The sequence below is a fragment of the Acinonyx jubatus genome, chromosome E1 (assembly GCF_027475565.1).
Source record: "Acinonyx jubatus isolate Ajub_Pintada_27869175 chromosome E1, VMU_Ajub_asm_v1.0, whole genome shotgun sequence".
NCBI classification, from domain to species: domain Eukaryota; kingdom Metazoa; phylum Chordata; class Mammalia; order Carnivora; family Felidae; genus Acinonyx; species Acinonyx jubatus.
In genome coordinates, this window is record NC_069397.1 from 56,609,622 (window position 1) to 56,636,998 (window position 27,377).

Below are 27,377 nucleotides of genomic sequence, written 5' to 3' on the forward strand. Positions count from 1 at the left end.
CCGCCCCTCCGCGCACCTCTCCCACCTGCCCCTCCTCCAGCCCAGCAGGAGCGGCACCCCCGTTACCTTCCATGAAGAGCCCGTACACGTAAGCGCCCTCTCGGGGTGGGGCCGTCATGTCCTCCCGGTTCTTCTTGGTCACTTCCACGGACAGACACATCTTGTCCAGGGGCCACTCGTTCTTCCTGGCCATGGACTGCATGATGGCCGTGAGGAAGGACTGTGGGTTGAAGAAGCCGGCCAGCCACACGGTGGTGGGCAGGGCGAAGTCCGTTGTCCAGGCCTCGAGCTCCTGGTGGAAGTATGCCATCGGGGTGACGCCCTGACCTTCCCGAGCCACGCAGATGGGTCAGCGAGGCCCAGCCTCCTACCTGTGCCACAGCGGTACCCGCCGACTCCAGTTAAAATGTAACGGGAAGAGGGGCATGGGGTAGTGGGGCTCAACCTTTGAGGACAACTTGGGGGCCTGAAGGAGGCTTTGATGAGCCGGCTCCCCGACGGGTTCCCCCCTGGGTCTTTGGGCTGTGGCGGAGAGGGCTGTGTCGGTCTATGGAAGCTGCCCCCGCCTCGGACCCGCTGTTTCCTCCCTGCTGCAGGAAGCGCCTGCACTGTCAGGCGTCTTTGTGGTGTGGGCCGCGCCCTTCCAGCCCTGCTGTGACACGGGCCAGGCCGGCGGGGGCCTCTGGCAGGGCCCACAGCCGCCCCTTCCCACCCCTCTCTCTGCCACAGTCCCGGAGGCCTTGGGGGGCGGGGCGGGCCTCCTGTGACCTGCGGAGACGGTCCTTACCCTGATTCGGAGTAGCAGGTCGGCAAACCAGGCTGCCAGGCCCATCATGGAGGGGTAGGCCCGGGCCACCCACGTGTCGGGCACAGTGTCATAGAACAGAGCCACGGACAGGTCCTCCATGTCGGTCGTGATGGTCAACTCCCCCTAAGGGACAAACGGACAGGGCGCTGGTAGGCACGCAGACCGGGCCGGTCACACACCTTGTCTCCCCCTTCCCCCCCCCCCCAACCCCCCCCCCCCCACCGCCGTGCCAGGAGCCCTTGAGAGAAAGCAGTTTGGCACGGAGCCCCGGTGTGCGCCACCCTGGCCTGGCAGGCCTGCAGCTCAGGACCAGGGAACCAAGAGGAGACCGTACTTCGCTAGCGCCCAGGGCCGGTCCCCGCCCCCGCCCCCGCGTCCCGCAGCCGCCTTGTGAGGTGAGTCAGCTTGCGGCACCAGCCTGCCTCCGAAGTCGCGTCCCTGGGTCCCGGCTGACCCGTGTGTTTTACCTTTAGCCCCAGGTTCAATTCCTTCAGTGAGCGGCGCATCTCGTTGGTAAGGATGTTCATCCTCTCGCACTCCTGGAAGGCGACCACCACGTACGGGGTCTTCTCGGCTGACTTCGCCATGATCTCGGCCATGTTGAATGTCTCCGGGACCTTCTCCAGGATCTCCTCCAGCACGGCCTTCACCTAGAGGTCAGTCCCCGACAAGCCCCGTCACCGCACGCACCTGCCGGCCCACCCCTGGCGTCCAGGTCGGGGAGCCTGCGTTGCACGCACACGGCTAGGACCCCTGGAGCAAAGGGCGCTGGGGGGGGTGGGTGTCTGAACAGCAGGGTGCAGGGGTGCAGCCACACATCTGACGAGAAGAGGGGATGTTGGCCGACAGGCTTTGACTTTTTGGGTCCCATCGTCAAGACCATGGGACTCTGGCCACGGGGGCAGCAGACCACCCTCGCCTGGTGCCTTCAGACATTCCCGAATGTCAGGTCATCTGACTGCGTCTGCCGTGTAGGCTGTCCCTGGGGACCGCGTGGTCACACCCTGTCCAAGAGTGGCCCGCACGGGGTCACGTACCCCACTGCGGTCGGGAGATGTGTGGTGTCAGTCATCACACCGAGAAAAGGGTCCTGAGGCCTCATAGCATCGAGGGTCTTGCGATCCAGAATTCGGTCTATTTACTGGGAAGCCCCCTGCTTAGCTGCCTGTTACTAGAACCTGTCCAGGATTTCCTAAGCAGCGTAAACGTGCCGATTGCACACGAGAAGGCAAGGGGGAGTGCAGGGAGAGGTCTTACGTTGTCTAGGTTGTGTTACTGGGGCGAGCCCACCGTGGTCGTCTGAGCTCATGGGGAGGGACTGTTATGCGTCCAGACTGGTGAGCTCCCCCCTTGCCGCTCATGGGCCAGTTCAGCCACGTTAGAGGCTGAGGGGGGGGGAGGCCGCCCAGGGACTGGCCCCACTGGGGCCTGTCAGCCGGCTCGCAGCCCCAGCCCGCTTTCTGGGGACGCACTTTCCGACCCCAGGTTTTGGGCCCCGCCCCTTCTCTGCCGCTGGGCGCCGTGTTGAGACTCCTGCCTTCTCCTCCCGAGATACTCCGGTGCCTGCTCCTGAGTCGGTCTCTTTGGGCTGCATTTCCAGGACCGTGCGGAACAGTTTCTCTGAGGTGACTGTCAGAAAGCCGATCTCTGCATTGGGGTGCAGGCCGTACAGGTAGGGACTCTCGGGGGGCAGGTTCTCATTGACGTACTCGTGGTAACCCTGCAGAGGGGCGGTCGGTGAACAGGGCTGCCAAGGAACCTGTGTCCGCCATTGACGAGGCATTTCTGACCAGAATGTTCCGCCCACGCCTTGCCCTCTGTACCAACCCCACTGGTTCTCTAACACCCCCCAGCCCAGCCACATGAACGAAGCCTCCACGCCCCCTCCCCAGAGGCTGTGTTTCAAGCCGTCCCGGCCTTCTTGCCCAATCACCGATACTCTGTCTGTGACGCCAGGCTGGCCCCCCGGAGCCGGCCGGGATAGCATTGCCCTTTGCTGCTGTTGCGTCACAGGGGGAGCTTGTGTCCCCGAGAGAGGGCCCCCCTCACCTTGTAGTCCAGGTTGGGGGGGATCTGAAAGCCCGGGGCCAGCAGGGTCTCGCCCTCCAGCATCTCTGCCCGGACGTACTCCGCCAGGTACGTCCTGCAGAGCCGGCGGTCCCAGTCGTCCGTGATGTGGCCGCCGTACATGATTTCTCCAAACAAGTAGCGTAGGTCATCCCAGGGCACCTTAGGAAGGACGGAGGCGGTGAGGAGAAGTACCCCCTGCCCCGTTGAGGTCGGTAAGAACCGACAGTCGGCCATCAGTGTGAGGTGAGGGCCGGCTCCTCCTGTCACCCCGTCGCCGCCTTGTTCGCTGCTCCATAGGGTTACCAGGCCTCCCCTCCCCTCCCCCCGCCCCGGCGTTGTCTCACCCGGAGGCCCGCCCCTCCTTGGCGGGGTCCCGCCTTCTCTGGCAAGGGCTGCCCAGCGGCTCCCCTCTGCCCACGGCCTGGCCTCTGTGTCCCAGGACGTCCTGCTCCGAGGCCTGCCCTGCAGCCCCAACTTGTGCCCTCGCTCGGGCCATCCTTGTGACCCCCTGCCCGGAAATGTGCAGCCACCCGTGACTCCTGACCAGAGCGGTTTAATTCTGTGCTGACTGGGGGTGTGGACGCTCGGGTGCCGTTTCTGTTGGCCAGTCGGTCTGTGCAGTGTGTCTGTCCAGTGGGTCTTTCTTGCCATCCCGCTGGGCTTGCCTGGTGCCGAGTTTCCCGGCTCGTCGCCCCTTGTGTGCCCCGCGGGGCTTTGCAGCACCGGGAGCTTCAGCAGGGGAGCTCACCTGCCCAACCTGGGGCGTCTGACCTTATGCTCAGCCCGGAACGCTCCTTTCCACCACCACTCACCAAGGCGACGCCGAAGCCATCTCAAATGCCGCCTCCTCCAGGAAGCCAGCAGGTGAGCTCCGGCTTCCAGGTGCCAGCACATCGCTGTTCCTTGCACACACACAGCGCCGCCCGAGGGGGCTCCTTGTAGTCCAGGTTAGGGGGGGATCTGGAAGCCCGGGGCCAGGCACGGGAGCGCCACAAAATGGCAGCCACACGCGAAGTTTCAGATTTGCCAGCACCCACGTAGGAGCCCTGTTCCAGCAGCAGTAACCATCACGGAGACGATGAATTAATGAGGTATTTTCCGTTCTCTCACCTGCCCCAAGAGTACTCAGTACAGCTCACATCCCACCCGCAGTTTGGACTGGCGGTCGGTCCGCGGCTGCCTCCTGACACGGTTAAGAGCTTGCTGATTGAACGGTTGATGGATTTGGTCTCCTTTTACTCAAAATATTCACATGCTGTAAATTGTCATCTTGTGCCTGAAAATTTGTGCTCTGCCTCGTTATCTTGGGAATGTGCTGAGCTGCGTATTTCTGCGTTGTGCCTGTTTGCTTTAGGGACAGTCTGTTTGTTCTGGGAGGCCCCTGGCCCCACGAGCTGCCTCCTGTCCGTCCCCGCGGGGTGGGGGCCGCGGGACCAACAAGCAGGGACGGTGCCAGTGGGAGTCCTGCAGTGCACGTCGGAGACGGTGCCCGGCCTCTCCCGAGCGACTGCTCGGAGTCGGGGGCGGGGGGATACGAGCGTGGGACGTGGACATCATCACAGGTGTTACCTAACGACAGAGGAGGGGTCCCGCCACCCCCAGCCTGGTGCACTTGGCTCGGCGGGACGCACATTCCTGTGTCCTTCACTGCTGTCCGCTGGGCACGCGTCCTTGAGCAGTTTCCTACCCACCTTGGCTTCTGTACGTGCGTACTACGATGGGGCGAGAGTCTGAATAAACGTCTTTAAAAAACTCGAGCGAGACCGTCCCTCCCACGCGCATCTCCCCAGGAGACTTCTCTAACCGAAGTGCAGAGATGGCGGTGACCCTTCGTCGTGGCTGTTCCCAGCATGTGCTTGTTTGCGAGTGCTGGAAGGCGGCTGCCAGCGTTCAGCTCTGACTCTAGCCCTCCCGACCCACGGGCGGAGAAGGCCTCGCCCTCCCCCTGGAGAGCTGACTGCTGGCCCCTCCTGCCTCCCGGGGCTGGGTTTCTCCAGGAACGAAGCCAGCACGCGACACCCTGCACTCGGACTCGGGCGGTGGCTGTCCCATGCGGTCAGGGCCAGGGCAGCGGCGCTGTTTGCCCTCAGAGGCCACCAGAGGTGGTCACAGATGGCCCCTGTCTTGGGCTGCTTGCGGGGAGCAGGCGTGCGGGGCTGTGCTCGCATCTTGAGCTCTTTATGGCAGGGTGGGAAACGGGCGGGTGGCCCAAGACGTGCCCTTAAGCCAGCCAGGGGGCTCTTCCCTTGCTTAACCCCTAAAGCTTGAGGCCGGGTGCCTGGTCAGGGGCAGAGCCGGGCTTCGCTTGCGACCTTGTCCCCAGGGCGTTGGGAGGGGTGCTGCCTGGTCCCGCCATCTGGCCCCCCGCCCCCCGCTGCTGCCCACCCCTGCGCCATGCCTCAGTCCTGTCTCTGCTGATTCGGAGGAGCCAAGGCGTATGGGGTACGCAGGCGTCTGCCTCTCCCGGGGGTCACAGCACTCCCGTGTCAGCGCCAGGCTCTCTGAGCCAGACTCCGGGAGGGACCGGGAAGGGGGGGCGGCTGGCCACTCCCGGTCCTCCGAGGCCCCTTGCAGATCACTGCACACATTTACTTCCGTTTTCAGGAGAATGAAAGCAGTGCTCTTGTTATCCAGGGGGATTTATCTGGCTCTCCCTTTAAACCTGGGTTCTGTCTCCAGACACTGCACCCCGGGGAGGTCCCTCATCCACTCCTCCCGCCCAGGGATTTCTGGGCAGGTCCCCAAAAATACCTGTCTCCGTGCAGCGTGCTAACAAGTGGGAAGATTGTCAGACAGCTGACAGGTGCTGCAGGGGTGGTGGTCAGGGCCTGGGTTACAACCGTCCTATCAGCCTGGTGGGGTCACGGGGCAGGTTTCCTTTGACTAATAAGCTCTACGTGATGCGTCCTGAGCATGAGGCGGGAAGGGTGGGAGGGCAGAGAAACCCGCTGGGCACCAGGCTCGCCCTTACCTTGGTGTTAGCCTCGAGGTAGTTGTACAGCACGTTGATGGAGATGGTGAGGTCCCCATTGTTGAAGGGGTACGACCTGTTCCAGCCCTGGGCCCCGAACTTGCGCCTCTCGGCCACCACGGCGTGGAAATAGCACAGGGCGAATAGGATGCACTTGAACTCGATATCCTTGGTGCACATCTCCAGGGTGTCCTGCGGGGGGGGGGGGGGGGGGGGCGGGGCACAGGTGCCCCGGCTGGGACCTGAGTCCTGCCTCTGCCAGCAGCTTGCTGGGGGCGGGAGGGGCAGGGTGGGCGGGGACCGGCCACCTGAGGCCCCGGTCCACGAGGGCTGGAGGGGAGCATGATTTCTTGTGCTTCTGTCGTTCAGAAATGCTGTTCTATCACCTAAGTATTGATTTTAAGTCGGATTAAACTGCTTCCTAAATAAAACATTCCCAAACTCAGGACATTTCTGGATTCCTTTAATGAGAGGGACCGTCCTCAGCGGCGGCCAGCGCTCCCCCTCATGTGCATGTGAACACTAGCCCAGACTCTCCAGGAACAGGGGCTCGCTGTGCGTTCTCAGCACAATGTGCTCCACAACGAGATCTCTGTAGGTGTTACCAGACGGTACGGGGTGTCTTGTCTTCCTTAAAAAAGGTTTCAGACCCCACTGGGGAGATCAAGTGAGCGCACCCAGAAAGTTCTGGTGCAGAACAGAAGATCGGGGGATATGCTAGGGGCTTGTGGAAGGGGTCCGGTGGCGCAGGGACTCTCGAGGAGGGAGGAGCCCCACCGAAGCAGGTGGAGGCCCCTTGGGGATGGGCCGTGGCGGGGGGGGGGGGGGGGGGGCAGGGAGCGAGCAGCCCGGCAGCCAGAGCCAGTGAGAGCCCGGCCGTTCTCTTTTGCTGCCTCTTGAGCCAGAGGAAGGCCCGGGGGGGTGGGGGGCAGCCCCAAGCAAACCACCAGGAGCAGGGCCCCTTCCTGAGGTGACGCACACTGCATTTACCTGCACTGACTCGCAGGTCGCGAAAGTGGTTAAAAATACGCATTTCTGGTTTTTACAGCCGTAATTTGAACGCATCGCACATTCGACTCAGTTTTGCACGGACACGTTGATTTTGTGGTGCAAGGTGCGAGTGTGCGCTGTGGCGTGGCGTGCTGCACCGAGGACCTGTGCAGAGGCGTCCCCACAGTTCCCCCCACAGTGGGGGCCAGGGGCTGGGGCTGCATGGGGGTCGGGGGGCCGGGGATGCACCAGAGGGAAGCGCCTCACCTGAGTGAAGAGGTCCAGAGCCTTGTGCAGATTGGCGTGCATGCCCGTGGGCGGCTCGTTGGTGATCTTGATGGCGTTCTCCAAGATGCCCTGGGGGATGATGTGGGACTCGGGGCTGGGGGCGGGCTCGGCGCTGATGAACACGCGGTAGTCCTCGTGGCTGCCCGTGCTGTATCGCTCCACCTTCTTGTCCAGTGTGCTCAGCCACCGCGCCACGAGGTGGATGTTCTGCGGCCGAGACTGGGGCTCAGCGCCCACACGCCCCTCTCCGCCGCGACCGCGTTCCCTGGCAGGGGGTGGTGCCCGCCGTCCACCCTTCCCCTGGGCGCGCTGGGGAATGTCAGCTACACGGCTGAGGCCTGGGAGTCCGTTCTTGTGCTCCGTTAATTCAAGACCCCCAGCCCCACGGTGAGTCCTTCCCGGCCGCCCCCACCCCCCACCCCCGCCGGCACAAGGCTGGACGCTACGGTCCCCACCCCTCCCCTGAGAGGTTTGGGTAAAAAGGAATGGCCCGAAGCTGGGGTCTCCACGTGGGACCAGGCTGGCCCTGCAGACTGAGGTCAGCACACGCTGGGGTCAGTGGGAGCTGGGCAGGCCTGGAGGTGCTGGTTGAGGTGCAGGAGAGGGGGTGGAGAGGCTGCTGGGCCCCGCCGGGTTTACCCAAAGTGTGGACAGAGTGCCCCCAGGCCACTTTTGCTTCCCCCAAACGAGGAGGAGGAGGGGTGCTGGTTGGCCACTCGGGTGTTTTGTGAACAGCATCTCTTTCGGGGTCCTCGGGCCTAACCCCAGCGTCCTGGGAGCCGCCTGTCCCCTCCTACGGTTGTGGGCGCGAACCCCATGACCGGCTTTTCTTTCGAGGCTTCGGGCCTGTCCCCACGGCCGCCTCAGGGTGGGGAGCCCCTGCACCAGAGGGGCGCCTCCGTACCTGCAGAATGACCCAGTGTCCCATCTCTGCCGCCACATCCAGAGCATTCTCGGCCACCACCTCTTGTCCCTGCCCCAGGGACACGTTGTGCAGTTTCCCGTTGTCTATGGTGAATCCCAGTTTCTTCCCTAAAGGAGAGGAAATGCATGGGGGGCCTCTGACGAAGGTTGAGGCTCCGCAACCCAGCTGAGAATTCCACACGCTTCCTGCTCTGTTTTGTATTGTGGTAAAACACACTTCAGAACGTCAAATTTATCCATTTAAGAACCATCTTAAAGCATACAGTCTGGTGACATTTAATAGTCACGATGTTGTGCAACCATCCGTCCGGTTCCAGGACGTTTTCATCACCCCGAATGATGCCCCGCCCCTCCACTTCCTCTCCCTCCACCGCTCCCCGCTCCCCCCGCCGCTGCCACATCAGCGGTCTGTCGCTACGGATTTACCTATCCCGGATGTTTCAGATAACCAGAACCACATAAATGGGGCCTCTGTGTCTGGCCTGGATTCCAACCGGCGCAGTGTTTTCTAGCTCCTTGCGGGTTGCGCGTGTTGGCACTTTATTGCTTTTTGTGGCTGAGCGCCAGCCCGTTGAATGGATTTACCACGTTGGGATTAGCCATTCAGTAGTTGAGGGACGCTGGGTTGTATCTGCCTTTTGGCTGAGCCAACAGCCCTACGAAGTACCTGCTCGGACACCTGTTTTCACGCTCCCTCCGATGCCCATCACTTTCTGGGTCTTTGACAGAAGCCATGAGACCTCACCGCAGTTTTGATGGGCATTTGCTGACGACCAATGATGTGGCTGCCCCCTTCTGTGACCACACCCCCCGCCGGCCCCAGCCGGCCACACTCACCCAGGGCTTCCACATCTTTCAGGGGGTCGACGCCTGGGGAAAGGATGAAGAATATCGGCGTGGAGGGGCTGCTCTCCTCGTAGGACTTGGAAAACTCAACACTCCGGCCCTCCACAAATTTGCTGCCCATCTTCTCTTCCACGAAGTTCCTGAGGGAGATGCACTGGTCAGCCCCGAAGGCAGAGGGGGACCCCTTGTGACCCCAGGGGGAAGGGCCATTTCTTAGTAGGCTTTCTAAGGCAGAGAATATCCCCGGCCGGAAGGCAGTCCTTGCGGGGGCTTTCCTCGTTGCAGGGAGAGGGTGTGAAGGGGGAGCAGGTGCTGGCACCCCCTGTCTCTGCCCGGCCCTGCAGGGCACACTTCCCTGGAGAGGCCTGCATGCGAGCAGGTGAGGCCGTGTCACGCTGCCCCGTTTTCAGAGGCTCCCAGGTCACCTGGGGGGGGGGTGGGTGGGGACACAAGCCCCAGTGGGGCCACAACCCAGGGCATCACAGGTGAGCACGCCCCGGTGCCAGGAGGCCCCTGGGTCCTTCGAGCCCTCTGTGCCCCCAAGAAAGGGGTCGGGTCAAGTTCTCTGCTCCAGCAAGGGCAGCAAGGAGGAGAACACAGATGGGGCTCTGCATCCTGGCAGTCCTCCGACCAGGGGTTGAGGAGGAAGGATGTTCACGTTGTAGCCATTTTGGTGAACTTCAAGGACCACAAAACATCAGATTTTTCATCAGAAAAATCACAGGGGAAAAAAAAAAAAGGAATGTACATCAATACCTCTCTTCACAAAAGCACTTCTTTGTTCCAAGTCCCAAACTGTCTTTCTTGACCCTCAGAAGTCTGGGGTCCATCGAGGCCCCTCTCATGGGAGATCTAGTGTTCTTTGGGGTGACCTTTGGATCTTGCTCTGCCCCTCTCCCTCCATCACCGACGGCTGAGCTTACTGTATTCTCAATGAGTCACAGGAGCTGAAATGCTAGGATTCAGTGTCTTTAGAAGAAGCAAGTCAGTCCGAAAGAACAGTGGGAGAGGAGGTGCTCGCTCTCAAGCAGCCGGCCATCTGGACGCTCTGTCCTCATCTTGGAGGACCGTCAGGTGGCCTCCTGGTGGCCTGCTCACTTGGAGGCCACCCCACACCCTCCGACTCCTTCCCTCTGACTCCGTGGGGAACCTCGGAGGCTCAGGACTTTCCAGGGACACTTTTACAGTGTTCACCCGCTGCTCTGGCCTTCGCTGGCTTCTGTGCAGTTTCCCAAACTGACGCTGGCTCCTGGCCGGGGGGGGGGGGGGGGGGCACGCCTTCCAAAGGCCTCCAGTTGTCCTCGATTCCGGCCTTTGGAACTGGCTGGGAATGTGGATGCTAGGATCCTTGTCCAGGAAGGACTTCTGGAACGTAGGCAGGAATGTCACTAAATCACGGTTACTAATGATGTGGCCAGGCCACGTGGTCATTCTCTGCCGGTGAATTAACGATGAACGGCGCACACTGGTTCCCGATGGGCTCCGCCACTCTGGGCGCCGAGTCCTTGGCAGAGGATTGCGGGAGCCCGCTCCCAGCCGCGACAGCCACAGTGGAGAAGCCACATCACAGAAACTGCTGCAAACCAGGGCCTTTGTTGGGAGAGATGTTTGCCGGCACCCCCACCCCCAGGTGCCGCCCTCTCTGGGCCAGTGAGCCTCGGGCCATGGGGGGGCCCCCGAGTGAGCTCATGCTTTGAATGGTGCCTGGCACACAGTATGCCCTCGATGAGTGCTGCTGTTTCTTGCTGTGGATTTCAATTCCCTTGCTTTTAAGCTACACTGCTTCTCTATACCCAGGGACACTGCAGAAACGTCACAGCGGGATTTGGGTTCATCTGGTGTTTGGGGTCGCCCAGGCCCCTGCAAGGTGCAGACGCTCATGGGGTCCGAGTTCCTTCCTTCGTGACACCGTATCGTGCCATGTTGGAGAGTGGGCGCAGGTGGTGACTCACCACAGTGCTCTGGAGGCAGCCGGCGGGGACACCCGAATATGCCCAGCTCCCCCAGGGGGCCGTGTGCCCGCTGTGCTGGCCAGGTGTGCGTCCTTCACCCTGACCTTTCCCAGACTTTGTTCCAACTTCTTCCAGCACGTGACGGGGATGTCTTGTTTCTGTCTGGCCCCTTCCTGCCCTGCCCGTGAGCCCCCAGCAAACAGCAAAACAGAAATGTCTGTGAACAGCCAGTGGCAGAGTCCGGCCACTGCTTTGGTTGGAGGGGAGTTCTGTTAGGGACACAGGCACCGTTTGGGGAATCTGGCTGCTTTGGGGCTCTGCTAGGACAAAGAAGGCAAAGACACTGCAATGTGTCATGTCGGAGAACAGGCACTGAGCTTGGTTCCTTGTCTGCTCTGTCCTCCCTCCTTCTGGTGGCATCTCCGTCCTCCCTGGTCGCCCTGGTGGGCAGGAGGGAAGTCCTCTCCGCTCCAGGGGAGGGTGGATGGGACATCTCAGGTGTCACCCGTGGGGGATCGGTGCAGGTGTTCTGTGATGTCGTGGCTCCTGGAGCCTTTCTGTGAGAGGACAGTCCCAGCAGGGGTGTGAACGGGATGGCTTGCCGAAAGGCCATGGTGATTAATTTTCCAGTCGTGCAGAGGTTTTGGGGGCAGAGAAATTATTCACGAAATTGGAACAGTTCTCTCTGCAAAGGAGCCAAAACTGAGGAAAAGATTGAGCTTCAATTTAGCCAGTGAGGGCATCAAAGTCCTGGGGTGCTGATGGCTTTGCCACTGTTCCCACTGCATCTTAAAAGGACTCTGTGTGGCCCCAGAGCCATTAACGCCCACACTTTGAAGAATCTTGACGGCTCAGGTGGGGTGTCCTGTTTCCCCATCACTTGTGCCTCAGGCTAGCAGGAGGAGGGGGCGGAGCGCCAGTGGGCGGGGTCCCCGTCCCTCCCACCCCCCACAGGGTGGGGCCACAGGCAGCTCCTCCCCCACCCCGGGCGCCACGCCCACCTGACGGCGTAGGTCATGCGGTCCGGCCGCATGCACCTCAGCACGCAGAGCTTTTGCAGCGCAGTTTTGTTCTTCCACTCCTTGGGGAAGATCTCCTTCTCCGGGGCTTCTGACTCCACCAGCTTCTTCCACCGCTTGGCGGACCCTTCGATGTCGCTGTCCAGGTTCTTGAACTCATCCATCTCCGACAGGGCCTGGGGGCAGATGGCCTTTCAGCTCCCCGGCGCTGGCGGAGGGTGGGCCGCCTGGCTCGGCCCTAAAAGGAGCCGCTGGCTCCACTGTGGGCCCCGGATAGAACCACGGAGCGCATGACCCGGGGCCGGCCTCCTCCCCCCCTCCCCCCAGAGGGCTGTGGGACCGGGGCCGCTCCCACCGCAGGGGACCCCATTCTTCAGGTCTTGTGAACGGAGACCCCCAGGGCCCCTGAGTGCGTGTGCCCGGAATCGGAGGAGCTTCCTTGGCCCTTTGCACTCGGCCAGAACGGGAGGTAGGGGTTGGTGGTGGAGGGGCCGCCCCGCCCGTGGCTCAGCCTGCGGGGTGCAGGCAGGGCTGTGTGCGGGTCGTAAGGACCGCCGGGTTCAGACAAGAAAGTAGAGTTTCCTGCGAGCCGGCACAGGTAGCCCTCTGCACCCCGGCCCCCCCTCCGGGGTCCGCCCCCGCCCCGTTTCGCTGAATGTCCGCCGTGTTAAACGTCCCCAGCGTGAGCCCCAGGGGCTGGGCGGCAGAGAGGGGTCGCAGTGCTGGGGCCCGCAGCCCACCTTGATGCCGCCCCATCCCTGGTGCTGCAGGAAGTCCACCGGCGACAGGGCCCCGGCTTTGAAAGGGAACCGCAGGAGGAAATCCAGCTCTACCGGGTTCAGCTCTTTCTTCATGGACAAGACCTGGGGGGACACGGGGGCCGCTCAGACGTCAGCCCACAACAGCAGGGCAGGGCGGCCGCCAGCCCCTGGCAGGAGCACCTGGGACCTCGGTCACAGACGACGTACAGACAGACGCAGGGCAGGCCGAGGAGCTCACACCCCTGGCCTGTGGGGGGAGCACCGTCCTGCCCTCTGGGTCCGGGCAAGACTTTCTTTTCACCTTGACTTGTTGATTTTTTAAATTGTGGTAAAATACACAGGACACAAAATGTACCGCCTTACCCCTATTAAAGCATAAAATTTTAGTAAAATCGTATCACCTTTATCTAGAAGCAGAGCTTTCTCTTCTTCTCAAAGGGAACCCCTGACTCTGTGCACAGCACACACACCGCCCCCCCCCCCCCCCACAGCCGGGGCCACTGGTGACCCCAGGGTCTATGCTCTGTCTGGATCTGCCTGTGCAGTGGAATCCTGCAGATGTGGCCAGCTCCCGTCAGTTTCTCTCACTCTGTCCTCCAGGTTCACCCACGTTGTAGCCAAATGATGTTCCGTCGTGTGGAGAGACCACGTGTGGTTTATCCACTCATCCTCTGATGGACGTTTGGGCCACATCCACCTCGTGGCGATTATCAGCAGAGCTGCTGTGTTCGTATACAAGTCAGTTCTTTGGGACACGTACGTCTCCGGTACATATACACATACGTTTCGGGACGGGGAATTTTCTGGGTCCTAGTCCGTGTCGCCTTGTCACACGTGCCCACCAGCTCTGTGGGCGCCCAGCAGGCCGGGTCTCGGCCCTTGAGAGGTGGCTCGGCCCACTCCGTCCATCTGCCCGGGGAGCTGGGGCCACGGTCACCGCAGCGCCACAGACGGACGGCCGCGCAGCTCCTCTCCGACGCCACGGAGCAGAGTTTCACCCGAGTCAGACCCTCTCTCTCTTTTTCTTTCTGTCTCTTGGTCAGAAGAGAAACTCCTTTGGAGATTTAGGGCGTGCATCAAGTATCCTGCTGCCCCCTCGGCGGGGAGAAAGCGCACGCCGGACCTGCCGCTCAGGAACTCATGCAGGTGAAGGAAAACCTCTTCGACCTGGACCCTGACTCAGTTTGAGTTTGGAAGGGAAGCAAACTTCCAGAAGCTATCTAGAAATTCGTGTTTTCTGCCACACCCACGAGACCGTGAACCAGAGGGTGGAGGGGCTGTTTGATCGATTTAATGGAACAATCCATTTAATGGCTGTTTGGTCAATTTCAGTGGGTCTGTCTGTATGAACAGGAGAACTATTTATCCGTCAGTATCTTTACTTCCTTAAGAGATAGCGTTCGGCGTCCACGGTGGTTATCCGCCCGCTGGCGCAGGACGGCTTGCTTGGCATTAACGTAAATGCGGTGAGAATGATGGGTCTTTGTAGAATTCTCTTTAACGGACCTCCCCTCCGGTGGTTGCCACCTACAACCGTGCCCGGTGTCAACAGGACCCCAAGCAGGTCCCCCAGCATCGTTCGATGACTCCAACGAACGCCATCACCCGGGAATCTGCATTGCGGGCCACCCTCCGAGAAGGGAGGCCAGACTTGCCTGGAAGGCCACCTGGGCCAGGAAGATGAGTTTGTCCCGTTCGAAGAGCCCGCGGGCCGTGTACATGTAGACAGAGTAGGTGATCTCGTCCGTCAGGTTGATCACTCGCTGCTTGACCTCCTCGGCCGGGGCGGTCTTCTGGATGGCTTTCTCGAACACCATGTTGAAGGCCTGGGGAAGGGGTGCATACAGGCTCATGGGGCTGGAGGCCACCCCGTGCTTCCTGTGGGGGCTCCAGTTTATTTCCGCGGCGGGTGGGGGTCTGGGGCACCGGGAGAGGAGCCCCTCCCCGGGGTGCTGGCCTGGAACAGATCCCGTGCCCCAGCTCCCTCTTCCCACCCCTGTCTACAGCCTGGACCCCGACTGTCCTGACGGCTGGGGGTTCTGTGGACTCCAGGCCCCCCGCCCCGGAGCCTGGCTGCACCCACACCTTGAGCGAGAACTGATAGATGGGGTTGATCTTGTTGAGGTCGTTGAGGATGAAGTACAGCAGGGACGCCCTCTCTGCGGCTGGCCGGTAGTTCTCTCTGGCCTCGTTGATTTTCGCCTCTGTCATTTTTGCCTCTTGTACCTCAAAAAAAAAATGGGGCTCGAGTGGGACGAGCAGGTGGATAGCGCCAGAGGGCAGTGGGTCCGCCCCCTGCCTGGGGGGACCCTCGGCCGGCAGCTGGCATGCTGCTCCCTGCCTTGGGCCCCGGGGCATGCATGGGACTGTGGCTTCTCTTTTCAGTGACCGGGGGAGGCGGCCCCCCACGGAGGCGGCCGTGTGCGCTCACCTTCTCCTCGATCTCACTGGCTGTGTGCTTGGTGGTCTCCAGATTCTCCACTAAGGCTGTGTCCCCCAGGAAGTTCCCCGACGCCGCCGACAGACGGGCCAGCAGGGAATCTTCCAGCTCTTTCAGGACAATCTTGAATTCATTTTGAGACTTGGTGAGGTTGGCCTGCAGGAGGGACAGACCGCGGGGCTGGGGGGCGGGCTCAGGCAGCGGCCGGCGCTGCCCCCACCGCTCAGCTGAGGCCCCAGCACGGACGGGAGAAGCCTGAGCCTGTCCTGGGCAGCCGTGTGTGGCCAGGGAGCAGGGCCTGGGACCGCTCTGAGCCCGCTCTGACCACGCACAGGGGCCGGCCGCAAAGGCCATGCTGGTGGGGCAGCGGTTTGGCACATGGGCCCGTCTGGGCACCGCTGAGGCTCCTCTGCTGTCAGTGAATTAGTCGTCTGGTCTGGAATTCGGTTTGGGAGGCCACCGGGGAGGAAGAGTGGCTCGTTCTGGTGCACTTAATGCCATCGGTGCGACAGGCTGGGATGCTTTGGGGTGGCCGCGGCTGGGTCAGGGAACCTCGCTGTGACTGAACAGCCCGCCCCGAGCCACGTGGGGCTGACGTCAGGCCCCGGTACCTTCAGCTGCTCGAGATCTGGGCGCTCCTTGGCCACCACGGCAGCCAGGAGTTGGTCCTCGAGCCCGTCCCTGGTGACCAGGAAGTTGATGAGGGTGCACTGGGCTTGCACCTCGGGCTTGTAGTGCGGGTTGAAGTACTTGGTGTGCAGGATGAGGCGGAACTTGGGGTGATACTCCACCTCCTTGTCGCCAATCTTAATGAACCTGGCCGTTAGGGGAGGCAGGTTAGAGCTGCGGTATCACCCGCAGAGACCACCTCCCATAGCAGCCTGGCGGCCCCCTTGCCCCGGGCCCCACTGCCACCACCAACCCTCCTCGGGTCACCAGGAAAGGGCTGTGTCTCTGCTTGTTCCAGTCTTTCTCTCTGGCCTGTGGTCAGGACCTTCTAGAAGGTGCACCTGCTCTCTCTCCGGCTGGTTTGTGCCGATCTTTATAGCGGGGATCGTGGGGCTTGGTCAACTCTAGCGACACTTTGTACTCACCCGGGAGCTGGCACAGAACTACTCCGCCTGGGCCCCACCCCAGAGCCACGAACACCAGAAGGACGCTGACGTCCCAATTCAGAACACCATTACGTTCTGGAAGCTCCCCCGGGGGTGGGGGGAGTCTGAGAACAGCCAGGGCCAGAACCTGGTCTGCTGATCCACTGTGGGGGGACCTCTTCTCTCTGCTGCCCTTCTTTCTGGTTGAGCTCACTGCTTTGGAGGCTTCTAACTTCAACTCTCGGGTATCACCACTCATACCAAGCTCTTTTCAGAGGCTAGGACATCAGCATATTTGTTTGTTACCTCTGTTCTGGGCTTCTGCACTCACCCCTGCATTGAAGGGTGGCCCCTAACACCTTTGACGTTTACATTCTCAAAGTTGACTTAATTAAAATTTTTTTAATGTTTATTTTTGAGAGAGAGAGAGAAACACCGACTGAGCCACCCAGACGCCCCTAATATTTTTTATATTAGAAAAGTAATACCAGCTCAGTGCATCAACCAGTGAATGGAGGAACCGAATGAGGCACAGCCACACTGCGGACGGTTGCTCAGCAGTAAGAACGATGAGGTCCTGACACACTACTGAACAGACGAGCCTTAAAGACACAGCTCAGGGAAAGCGGCCAGACCCAAAAGAGCCACGCCACAGGACTCCCTTTATGTGAAATCCACGGAGCTGGAGGGCACAGTGGTGGGCACCAGGGCCTGGCCGGTGGGGGGGGGGGAATAGGGAGTGACTGCTTCGTGAGTACGGGGTCTCCATCTGGAGGGACGCAAGTGTTCTGGAACCAGACAGGGGTGATGCTTGCAAAACACTGTGAACGCACTCAGTGCCACTGAATCGTTCATTTTAAAATGGCTAATTTGGGGGGCGCCTGGGTGGTTCAGTCAGATAAGCATCCGACTTTGGCTCAGGTCACGATCTCATGGTCCGTGGGTTCGAGCCCCGCGTCGGGCTCTGTGCTGACAGCTCAGAGCCCGGAGCCTGCTTCGGATTCTGTGTCTCCCTCTCCCTGTTCCTGCCCCACTGGCACTCCATCTCTCTCGCTTTCAAAAATAAAGATTAAAAAATAAATAAATAAATATAAAATAAAAATAAAACGGCTAATTTTATGTGGGGTAGATTTCACCTGAATTTAACAAAAAAAAAGCTACTGCAGGCTCATGGTTTGTATGGTGAGTAAAAATGGAAGAAGCGTGGCCACTGAGGACCGCTGCTGGCAGGGGGCCTCCGGCAGGTGTTGGTGTCCGTGTTCCTGGCCGGGATGCTGTCCTGCACCTGCCAGTCTCTCCCTGGGGACCGGCGCTTTGTTGACCCGGCTGCCCACCAGGAAGGCAGGATTCCCCACGCTTTCTCCACGCAGAGGCCGCACCTGGCCACTGAGGGCGTCGGCACGGATGGAACCGGGAACTCACTTTCCCTTTTTAATGGTATTCCTGCCCAGCAGCGGGTCCAGCACGGGGTCCACGGTTTCGCCAATGTTCTCGATGAGCAAGGTGTGCCCTTCGGAAATGGCCTGCTCGATGATGTCCAGGTAGCTGCGGGACGACACGGGGGGCATTTAATGCGGGGGGCTCAGTGACAGCACCGCTGGGTGCCCCAGGGACAGCTGTCAGAGCAAGAAGGCACCTAAAGACGAGCGGCCGAGGGGCCGGCAGTGCATGCCCTCTGCGACCCGCCTTCCCCGAGGGGCGCTCCCCTCCGGGCCTATGGGAGCACAGCTCTGTTCTCACTTCTGTGTGTGGCTCCACGTCCCCAGTGCTCCAGGAAGGCGCACGGGGTGGCCTTAGTGACCGTCTGTAGCAAGGAAGCCAGCCCCGCTGGAGATAAGAAATGAGAAAATGACCAGCCGGAAGCCTCTTGGCCAGCACACGGCCGGGCGGGACGCAGCCCGGGCTGGAGCCCAGGTGAGCGCTTCCTGCCCGCAGCTGCGGCGGGTACTGGGGGGAAGAGAGGAGAGCCCCGAGTTTGCTTCTTCGCTCTGGCCGCTGTTCCCCAAGGCCAAATGTGGGAAAACAAACCCACCTGCAGGCCAGCATCTGTGTTTCAAGATCACCCATCCGTTTAACAAGGACGAAACACCCCAGGTGACTTTCCACACACAGGGGCCCAGCGGCCAGTGGCTACGCTTAGAGCCCGCCCCCGCCCCCGCCCCCTCCGTCTCCTGCCTGCCACCATCGCGCACCTCTTCTGTCCCAGGCGGATGGCTTTCAGTTCGCGGCCGTATTTGTTTTTGATCCACTTCATTCCTTGCAGCTGGGCGTCCACGATGAGGGGCCAGCGCTCTGTGTTGCACAGGATGGTGGCATTCTCAGTGGACATGCGGTCACTGGGGAGACCCTGGTTGTTCCAAGTGGCCACGTCCGCGTCATCGGTCAGTAGGCTCAAGGGGTCCAGACCTTCCGTGATCGGGATGGGGACCTGCCGGGGGGGAGCACTAGTCCTCAGAAGAGGTGATGTGGCCTTACTGCCCCGCGGGAAACAGCTCTCCAAGTGACACGGTAGGTCTGTGGTTAGACCACGGACGAGCCATGTCGTCTGGAAGACAGCCAAGCGACGGACAGAGCCCCTGGGAACCCGCCAAGAAGGGCAGCAGCATGCTGGGCCACGATGTATTTATTTTAGAGCGAGGGCACCAGCAGGTGCACATGTAAGCCAGCAGGGGCAGAGAGCGAGAGAGAGAGAGAGTCCCGGGCAGGCTCCACACTCGTGGCAGAGCCTGACATGGGGCTCAGTCCCACGACCCTGGGATCATGACCTGCGGCTGAAACCAAGAGTCAGATGCTCAACCAGCTGAGTCACCCAGGAGTCTCTGGGCCACAGTTGAAACCCGCAATGGCCAGAGCGTCCGTGAGTGTGGCATTTGGCTGGGTCTGCCCTGCCAGGGGCCTCCCCAAGTTTCCTGAGCCACGAACGCAACCCAACCTCTTACCTTTAACTTATTTATATAAGGGATCCAAAATCTCTCCATCAGCTCGTTGCGGTATTTCTTGGTGAAGTAGCCCATGTAGGAGACGAAGGCGGAAATCAGCAGGACGTCCCCGCACAGGGTGACCCCCTGGCTTTTGAAGTTCTTCACCGACTCAGCCCAGCGGATGTTTTCCGATGCCAATCCCCCTACTAGCCTGAATGGAAACACGAGGTCAGTGAGGGCCAAGGGAAAGACCGGAAGGCGGCCTCCGCTTCTAATGCCGTGAGGCTTGGGCGTTTCCTATCCTTCCTTGGCTCGGAGCTTCGGCAGTGGAAATGCGTTGGGGGACGTTTGGGGGAAGGACTGCTTCAGGGAAGCAAAACTAATGCTTCCTGGAGGCACCTGGGGACCGAATTCTGCGTTGATGTCATTGCTCCGCTGACGTTATTTGAATGTTTCACCCACGTGCTATATAAAGCTGCAGCCCGGTCACCGCCGAGCGCGGGCAAGTGACAGGTCCTGGTAGAGGTGGAGTGGCCACGGCGGCCACGGGCCAGTGTGGCATCCAGAGGGCAGCGGGCCCACGTGGAGCGGGGACTGCAGGGGACGCATCATGTGTCACGGGCCACCGGCCTGAGAACTGGTCCCTGACCCTAGATGTGACCCCACAAGCCTGAGAGCATTGAAATATTTGTTGAAAGCGCAGGCCCACCGAGGCCCGTCCTTAGCATCACCCAAGGGGCCCTTGCCTCCCAGGGAGGCACTTTGATTTTTTTTGGCAGGCGTGGTCCAGTCTGCACCCTGCTGGAGGCTAGGGCCGTGCAGCCTGGGGGTCTCCCGGGGTCCCCGTGTCTCACTGACCACAGCTACAGTGGGCTGCCGGCCCCCTCCGGGGCAGAGAAAATACCACCAGAAGCCATGCACTAGGACCGACCCCTCCGGCAGCTCTGTGCCAGGCTCTGGGCGTCGCTTTCGGAAATCCAAAGACAAAGTCCTGAAGCCTTGCTGTCTACGGGGGCAGCCGCCGGCACATGTGGCCAGCCCACACCCGCGTGGCCGGTCTGAACTGACCTGTGTGTGTGGGTTTCAAGGGCCCGGGGGGCGAACGTGCATCAGTGGTCTCACCGGTCATTCTTAATGATCACATGTGATCACAACTGATCACACGTTGGAATGATCAAATTTGGGGTTCCGTAAAATGCATTATCGAAGTCCGTTTCCTCTCTGTCCTCTGCTAAGGTGGCAACCAGAACACATAAAATGATGGGTGTGGCCCCAGTCCCTTTGGACAGCCCTGCTCTGGAAGCCCCGGAAGCCGGCGCCCACACCACGGGCGGTAAGAGTGGGAGCAAGGGGAATCTGCCCTGGGGGTGGGGGGGGGTGGGGTCTGTGGATGCCGCATCCCAAGCAGGTCGGGGTAGGTCTGGGTTATGCGGGGTTCCCCCCCTGCCCGAGGTCACAGGATGCGTAGGGGTGCGTCGTGGAGGGCTACCGGCTCCGGGAGGTGGGGACACTGGCCAGTAGTCCGTCAGGGGGGGGTCTGTCCTCATGACTTAGCACAAGTGGGGACATTGCTGCCTGCACCTGGGGCTGTTCCTCCCCCTCCAAAAGCCGCCCGACCCTTCAGGGCACCTGAAAACAGGAGGGGCACCCGCGGGGCCGAGAGAGCTACCTGTTGGCCAGCGAGATCACCCTGTTGGTGGCATCTGCCTCTTGCTGGCACTTGATCTTCTCCGCTGTCGCCTTTTCAAAGGCTGACGTTAGGTTGCTCAGGTTGGCATTGAGTTCCTGGGAAAACAGACGGAGAGAGGCCCTCAAGTGGGGCTGTGCTGGGTGTCCCAGCATCCTCGGGAGCGAGCGCAGCGGGGCCGTGAGCAGTGAGCGCCGAGCGGGGCCTCCCGTGCCGGCTGGGCCCGAGGAGCGAGGAGTGCGGGCATCTGGTCCCTGCGGCTGCGGGGGTTATTTGCGGTGCTGAGTACCTGGCGGCCGCTGCGCCCACCCCTCCTCTGTGGGGTAGTGATGGGCAGCGTGAGCGCCTGGCTCCGGTGCTCCCCCCCCACCGCCCCCCCCCGCCCCCGGGGCTGCAGGTGCCGGTGTGGACCCGCGCTCACGGCAATCTTGTTTTTGATCCGTGACAGCTTCTCATGCGCCTCTGCCAGCTCGGCATTCGCCTCCTCTAGGGCCTGCCTCTTGGGGGCCACGTCACAATACACCTCGTAGAAGCGCACGATGTTGATGCACCAGGAGCACAGGCCCGCGGCGGCCGTGGACTTGGAGCGGATGAACTCGGGGTCGAAGGTCGGGTTGCCTTGGTAGGGCCTGGAGGGGGAGCAGGTGTGGGCTCTGCAGGCCTCAGGCCTCCCCTGCGTCTGTCCCTCCGGCCCTCAGCTGGCCCCTGACCGCGGAGCACAGGCAATTACCGGGGAGCACGGTGAATCGGTTTTTTTTTTGGGGGGGGGGGCATGGTGGGGAAGGGTCTTCAAGAAGAAGAAAAAAGTGAAACACTGAAGTCTGGCCCCAGAAGTGGTTTGGGGTGTGAGGGGGCACAGAGGCACTTTAGACCCTTCTGGAAACCAGTATTTTAAGAAGTGACAGCGACGTCGTTAAGCGTAACAGACTGAACTCCCTGCAGAAAGGCTCTCGAATGGGTTAATTCAAAATAGAACCGACGAGCAATTTGGACGTCGGCCGGGAGTACAGCCGGCCATCCCCGCCCTCGGTTTACTTCGTGTTTCCTCTAGGTTGATGTTGCAACAGGTTTATGTGTTTAGACACCCGTCGGGGGCCGCGGCCGTCAGGGAGCTGGCAGAACGGAGACGGCCTGAATCTTCCGCAGTTTGGGACCAGTTAGGGAAATTACACTCTGCCTGCCGCCGAGGCCGTCCGGCGGTTAGAGGAGAGCCCGATGAACCGGCAAGAAAACGTGTTCTCCGGTCAGCGCCAGGAGCCCCGCGATCTCTGCACACACACAGGCATCTCGACCGTGGGGGAGCCGGCGCCAGCGAGGAGGCTGAGCGCGCGTCCACCTCCCGGTGGTGGAGGCCCCTTGGCGGCATTTGGTTTGCTCCCCCCGCCCGCCCCTCAGCAACACGGCCAGCCCGCCGGGTCTGCCCCTCCAGGTGTGGCGCATTTACGGTGACAACAGCGGGAAGCAGAAAGCACGCACGACAGGGCCCGAGTCAGCGGATGCACACGGCACGCGTGTGTGCGTGCGTGCGTATGTGTGTGTGCAACTGCTCTCGCCTCTAGGGGCCCTGGTGGCGTTTCTCGTGGTCCTGTGGGCTGTGTGACGGGTTGTTAGACCCTCCCATGCGCTGTTGTGGATTTTGAGCCACGGGCCTTTCCGCCTGCACTGACCCCTTCTGGTGGGGAAGGAAGAGGGTGCTGAGGTGCCCCAGGACCTGCGTGCGGCCAGGTTTCCCCAGGCCGCCCCCCGCCAGCTCCGGGGGCCCACCTTGCTGCACACGGCCTGAGGCCCTGCCCCACCCCAGCCGGCACAGCCTTCCCCTGGGAACAGGTCTCTGGCCGGGGCGGGCGGGAGGGGACCCGGGGGACCCTGGCACCACTCTGCTGAGCTGGGCGGTGCGGTCGAGCCTGACTCACTTAAACGCCTTCAGGCAGGCCTCGGGGATGTGCTCCTTGTCAAACTTCTTCAAGGAGTCCAGGAACGTGTCCACTTTGCCCATCATGATTTTGGCCGCTTTCCAGCTCTTGTCCTTGGGGATCTTGCCCCCCGGCGCGGTCAGGATCATGACGGCGGCCGTGACGTTGACTACGGCGTCCGGGGGTGACCCGAAGGACTTCAGCTCGGTCAGGTTGTTCTGAAAATGACAGATGGGGAGCACCTGAAAGGGGCCCGCAGGCCCCGGGACCACCCTGGGAAGCTTCCACAAGCCTGTGGCCGCTTGCACACACACACCACGGCTTTCTCCTCCACTTTGGCTTGTCCGTTTCTTGCTCCTTCCCTTCCCGCACCTTATTCAGCGTGTCGAGAGCTTCCTGCGCGGCCAGCAGGGCCGGCTCCGCCTTGGCCAGGTCCGTTTCACATGCCTTTTGTTTCTCTGTGACATTCTGGAAGGAAGCCACGCGGGAAAGATCAGCGCAGGGATTGGTGGGGGCTGCGTGTGAGAGTGTGTGTGTGGGTGTGTGTGTGTAGCCCTGGGCAGCAGCGAGAGCACGGACGGAAGTGAGGAGGGTGCTGTGCCCCGTGCTCCCCTTCATGCCCGGGAGGTCACTGGTCACCGCCTGGAGCCCGCCTTTCTCCTCTCCGCCCCTCTGCCCCTGCCCCTCAACAGGTTGGAATGAGCCATGGGGGTGGCGGACTTGGGGTTCTGGAATGGCCCCCGCTTCCGGGACTGACAGCGGTTAATGTCCGGCACCCACCCCTCTCCAGCCCCTGCATCCAGAAACAGCTCCCGCGAGGGTGCTCTGGGGAGGAAGGCCCGGGTGCTATCCCTGGGGCAGCCTGCCCAGCCAGCACCTTCCACGCCCGTTCCTGTGGTCGTGCCCCACGGTGTTCTTAAAGTCAGGGGCAGGATGCACTCTCCACGGGGTGCCTTGCAGAGAGACTCTCTCCTTTCTGTCCTCGTCCTCTGCACCCAGAAAAGCCCCCAGCCCCTACTGGCTCCTTCCTGATGGACACCACGCGGCTACTGGTCTCTGTGCTCGGCACCCAGAGACTCGGAGGGGTTCTTCCCGATCCGAGGAGCGAACGCACAGGTGCGTGAACACGTTCTCACTTCCTTACGGGGAGGGCGAGCCAGACCTCCGAACTGTTCCATTTTGGAGAAATCACATACTGGCACTAAGAGACAGTAAGGCCTCAGAGCCAGTGGCGGGGGCTCCTCGCGGCCCAGGTCTCTTGGGGTGAAGGCGCTGCCTGGGCGGGCTAACCCGGGGGCACTACCCGGGGCTTCCTCCCCGGGGAGCACCCCGACCCCGGGGTTGGAGAGCGGTGGGTGCCTGGACATTAAGAGCCACGCGTGGTATCAGGCAGGTCACAGAGTTTGGGGTGTGGATGTGGGTCCTGACTGCCACTCCCTAGTTTCGAGACCCCCGGGCACGTTGCTGACCACCCTGAGCCTCAGAGGGTCGTGGTTCTGCAGCCCCTGCCGCCCCACCCGGCCCAGTGACCTCGGCACCTCTGGAGGGAGCTCCTGGCACAGGGTCTGAGGACCGGGGCCCCCATCCAAGGGTGGGGCGCTTCTCAAACCTCAATGTGCTCACAGGTCCCTGGCATCTTGTTAAAATGCAGACCTGATTCAGCGGAGCTGGGCCGGGGCCCGAGAACCTGCGTCTCTTACCAGCTCCTGGAAATGCCACCAAGGTGGCCTGGGGACAGATGGCACGGCTCCAAGAGGAGACGGCCCTCCTCTGAGCTGGGAGAGATGCCCCCTCAGGGGGCTTCCTGCAGGTCTGGGAGCCCTCCCGGCCTTTGCCTGGGCCCATGGGAGATACTGACCACTCAGGGGAGGCCTGGCCTGGCATAGCCATGAGCCACAGCCCACGGAGGCCCCGCGTGTCTGCACACCTTGTTGATGACCTCCACCTTGGCCTCCTCCTCGTCCGCAATGGCTTTCTCTTTGCTGACCTTCTCAGTTTCCACACCCACCACCTGGATCAGCTTGTCGGCATTCTCGTTTTTCTGCTTGAGCTCAGCCTCCTGAATCGCCAGCTTGGCTTTTAAGTCATCCACCTCGGGGAGGAGACGCCAAGAGACGGGTGAGCTTGGGCCCCGGGGCCACGACACAGAGCGGGAGGGGGTGCGGGGAGGCAGTAAGTGATAGGGTGGCCTCAGTGCAGGGCGTCCTGGAACAGGCACGTCACGGACGCGCCAGACTGGACGCACGAATCCCGCCCGGCTCGGCCGACGCGAAGCACCCAACGTAACGTCAGCACTGCGAAAGCATTTTGAACCCGTTTTTGTTTCTTTGTTTTTTTTTTTTAATATTAAAACCCACGCGTCCTTTCTGGCGTGAGAATGGACGTTTCTCTAAGGCGGGAATCCCGTTCCTCCGACTCGGGGGAAGGTTCTTCCCTACCTGGGACGCTGTGCTCTGCAGTTTCATCAGGCCGTTCTCCAGCCTCTCGATCTTGGCCACCAGCTCCATTCTCTTCCTGGCCAGCAGGTTCTGGTACAGTTTGATCTGCTCCAGGAAGGTTTTGGGGGTGGTGTAGTTGTAACGCCTCTCGGTGGCCAGGTACAGCCTGGACATCTCGTTGACCGTTGTGTGCACGTAGGCTATGAAGAGACTGATGGAAGCCTTGACATCTCCCTGCAAAGGCAAGATGGGCCGTTGGTTCCCTGTCCCCTGGCGGGAGCGACCCCACTCCGGTGGGGGCCCTGGAGGAGCCCCGGGAGGAGTGGGGGCCGTCAAGACAGCAATGCCTGTGCAGGCCATCGTGGGCGCTTGGTGACATTGTACCACCAAGGGTCTGGCTCAGTGCCAGGGACACAGCATGGCTTGACTCCCATGATCACCTCCACGCCCGCCCATACCTGGGAGAGTGCAGGGCCCGACGGTATGTTTGAGTGACCTGGGCCACCCAGTAGGCATTTATTGTGCGAAGGGTCCTACGCTGGGTCCTGCTTCCCACGGCAGGGTCACAGCCACCACCGTCTGGGCGCCTGGTCCCAGGAATGGTCCAAGCCATACCAGCCGTGATTCAAGGTAATTTGGAAACGTGTTCCCCCTGATACCTGCTGCTTCAGCATCTGCCCTGCGGCCCTCGCTGGTGGTGCCAGCTGTGGGGGCCTTTCCCCGATCTTGGTGGGGGGGCTGGAAACCCCACATCTGTGCCCCGAGCAAAGTGTGGGAAGGGCCCATCCCAGAGTAGGTGCTCTAGCAATGACCACCAGATTTTACCCACCAGGCCCACGGTTAATTTCAGGTTCAGTACTTAGTAACTGAATATGTGTCCAAAATAAAACAAAACATGATAACCAAGTGTGACTTATTCTAGGGCTCCTCATTTCCCCCACTGGCCGGGTCAGGGTTTAATGGCCATTTCTAGGCCAGCAGTTAGCTCAAACAGTGAACGTGGGCACCGTCTTTCGATTAAAGAAACGGCCTGCAAAAGACAAGCAGACTGACCTCCCCATCTCAGCCGTCCTGGCCTGTAGAGGAGAAGGGCCAGGGCACAGGGGAGGGGGCAGCCCCAGGCAGGGCTGTGCCGGAGCCCGAGACCAGAGTAAGTGTGGGCCTCTGTGCACGCTTATCAAGTAAACACGGGCTCCCCAGGCAGCCCTGATCAGGCACTACGTTTAAAGCCTGATCTGCTCAGTCTGTTTGTACCCCAGTGTCAACCCTCCTGCTCCAGCCCCGTGGGGCCGTGGCCTCAGGGGAGGGGACTCCAAGCTGGCAGAAACAAGCGTCTGGGGGCACAGCAATGCAGGACGTGAAAAACAACCAAAACTCATCATCGTTTGCGATTTTGATCAATTTTGATACTCGTTCGTTGTGAATTATTCGGCATTAATTTGGATGGTTAAACGAACCACATTAAGACATCACCGATCTTGACTGCTTGAAGTTACTCCCTCCCTTCTCTTAAATTTTGCACCAAGGCGAGTCCTTACTTGCCTGGAGGCAGAGTCCGTGGGGTCCCCCTGTCCCACGCGGCAGACCCTCCCGGCTCTGTGAGCCCCAGTACAGGGGGCGGCAGAGGGGGCCGTGCCCAGTGACTCACCTGAATGCCCTCCGTTTCCTCGAGGAAGCGTGCACTCACGGACACCAGGGCATCTTCTGGCCACTCGTGGAACCAGTTGATGGCCGTGCAGTTGACAATGGCAGGGAATTTTCTTGCCCGCACACGCAGGACGGAGCCCACGGGAGAGAAACACAGGATCACCTAGAGGCGGGACACAGAGGGGCAGCTCATTGGTCACGGTGCTGCTGAGGCCAGAGCCTGCCAGTCCGGCAGAAAGCTCCTTCGGAAGGAAAGCTCTCTGTGTCGTCCGTTTCAGGTGTCCGCAGAGAGCACCCGGGGTTCCGGGTTTGCATCACAACCGATAAATGCTCCACTGACTTCACGCCTCTCGTGAGGGATGGAGAAGTGTGCAGGTAAGGCCCTCTGTCACGGCCGCTGCAAAGTGGGGGAGAGAAAGGCCGGATGAAGGACAGAGTGGGGAGTGAGCATCCAGGCCGGGCAGATACGGCCCAAGGACAGGGCGGGCCTCCTCCAGGCCTCCGAGAAGGTGGCTAATCCCCAGACAGTCCGGGACTCTCTGGGACCCCAGCTGTTCATAGGTGCTATGCAAACAGGCCCTGGGGTCCCTTTGGCCGGACTGGGAAAA

General features: G+C 61.2%; 1 protein-coding gene and 2 long non-coding RNA genes across 6 annotated transcripts in view; 2 read left to right on the top strand and 1 right to left on the bottom strand.

Annotated features, from left to right (window-relative positions):
- Window positions 1-27,377, bottom strand: part of DNAH17 (dynein axonemal heavy chain 17) — a 100,670-nt gene that overhangs the window by 1,413 nt on the left and 71,880 nt on the right. For all 3 annotated transcript variants that reach the window (XM_053211719.1, XM_053211718.1, XM_053211720.1), the window contains 25 exons: window positions 26,771-26,932; window positions 25,123-25,356; window positions 24,612-24,776; window positions 23,057-23,152; window positions 22,685-22,902; window positions 21,193-21,400; window positions 20,754-20,869; window positions 19,103-19,295; window positions 18,356-18,591; window positions 17,586-17,708; window positions 15,681-15,885; window positions 15,061-15,225; window positions 14,715-14,855; window positions 14,285-14,455; window positions 12,609-12,731; window positions 11,851-12,044; window positions 8,889-9,037; window positions 8,032-8,159; window positions 7,107-7,334; window positions 5,850-6,041; window positions 2,858-3,037; window positions 2,346-2,528; window positions 1,276-1,458; window positions 788-931; window positions 67-292 (listed from right to left, as the gene is read on the bottom strand). In XM_053211719.1, coding sequence (XP_053067694.1) covers window positions 67-292; window positions 788-931; window positions 1,276-1,458; window positions 2,346-2,528; window positions 2,858-3,037; window positions 5,850-6,041; window positions 7,107-7,334; window positions 8,032-8,159; window positions 8,889-9,037; window positions 11,851-12,044; window positions 12,609-12,731; window positions 14,285-14,455; window positions 14,715-14,855; window positions 15,061-15,225; window positions 15,681-15,885; window positions 17,586-17,708; window positions 18,356-18,591; window positions 19,103-19,295; window positions 20,754-20,869; window positions 21,193-21,400; window positions 22,685-22,902; window positions 23,057-23,152; window positions 24,612-24,776; window positions 25,123-25,356; window positions 26,771-26,932 — 4,363 coding nt within the window. The remainder of the gene's footprint in view (window positions 1-66; window positions 293-787; window positions 932-1,275; window positions 1,459-2,345; window positions 2,529-2,857; window positions 3,038-5,849; window positions 6,042-7,106; window positions 7,335-8,031; window positions 8,160-8,888; window positions 9,038-11,850; window positions 12,045-12,608; window positions 12,732-14,284; window positions 14,456-14,714; window positions 14,856-15,060; window positions 15,226-15,680; window positions 15,886-17,585; window positions 17,709-18,355; window positions 18,592-19,102; window positions 19,296-20,753; window positions 20,870-21,192; window positions 21,401-22,684; window positions 22,903-23,056; window positions 23,153-24,611; window positions 24,777-25,122; window positions 25,357-26,770; window positions 26,933-27,377) is intronic.
- LOC128313381 (uncharacterized) lies at window positions 1,016-2,859 on the top strand. 2 transcript variants are annotated; one of them, XR_008294016.1, is made up of 3 exons: window positions 1,016-1,203; window positions 1,282-1,464; window positions 2,409-2,859. It is a non-coding gene; the product is annotated as an uncharacterized LOC128313381 (long non-coding RNA). The 2 variants fall into 2 exon arrangements; XR_008294015.1 differs by having other exon boundaries at window positions 2,294-2,427.
- Window positions 17,108-25,001, top strand: LOC128313382 (uncharacterized). The gene is made up of 6 exons (XR_008294019.1): window positions 17,108-18,077; window positions 18,427-19,020; window positions 19,145-19,312; window positions 20,321-20,417; window positions 21,220-23,800; window positions 24,310-25,001. It is a non-coding gene; the product is annotated as an uncharacterized LOC128313382 (long non-coding RNA).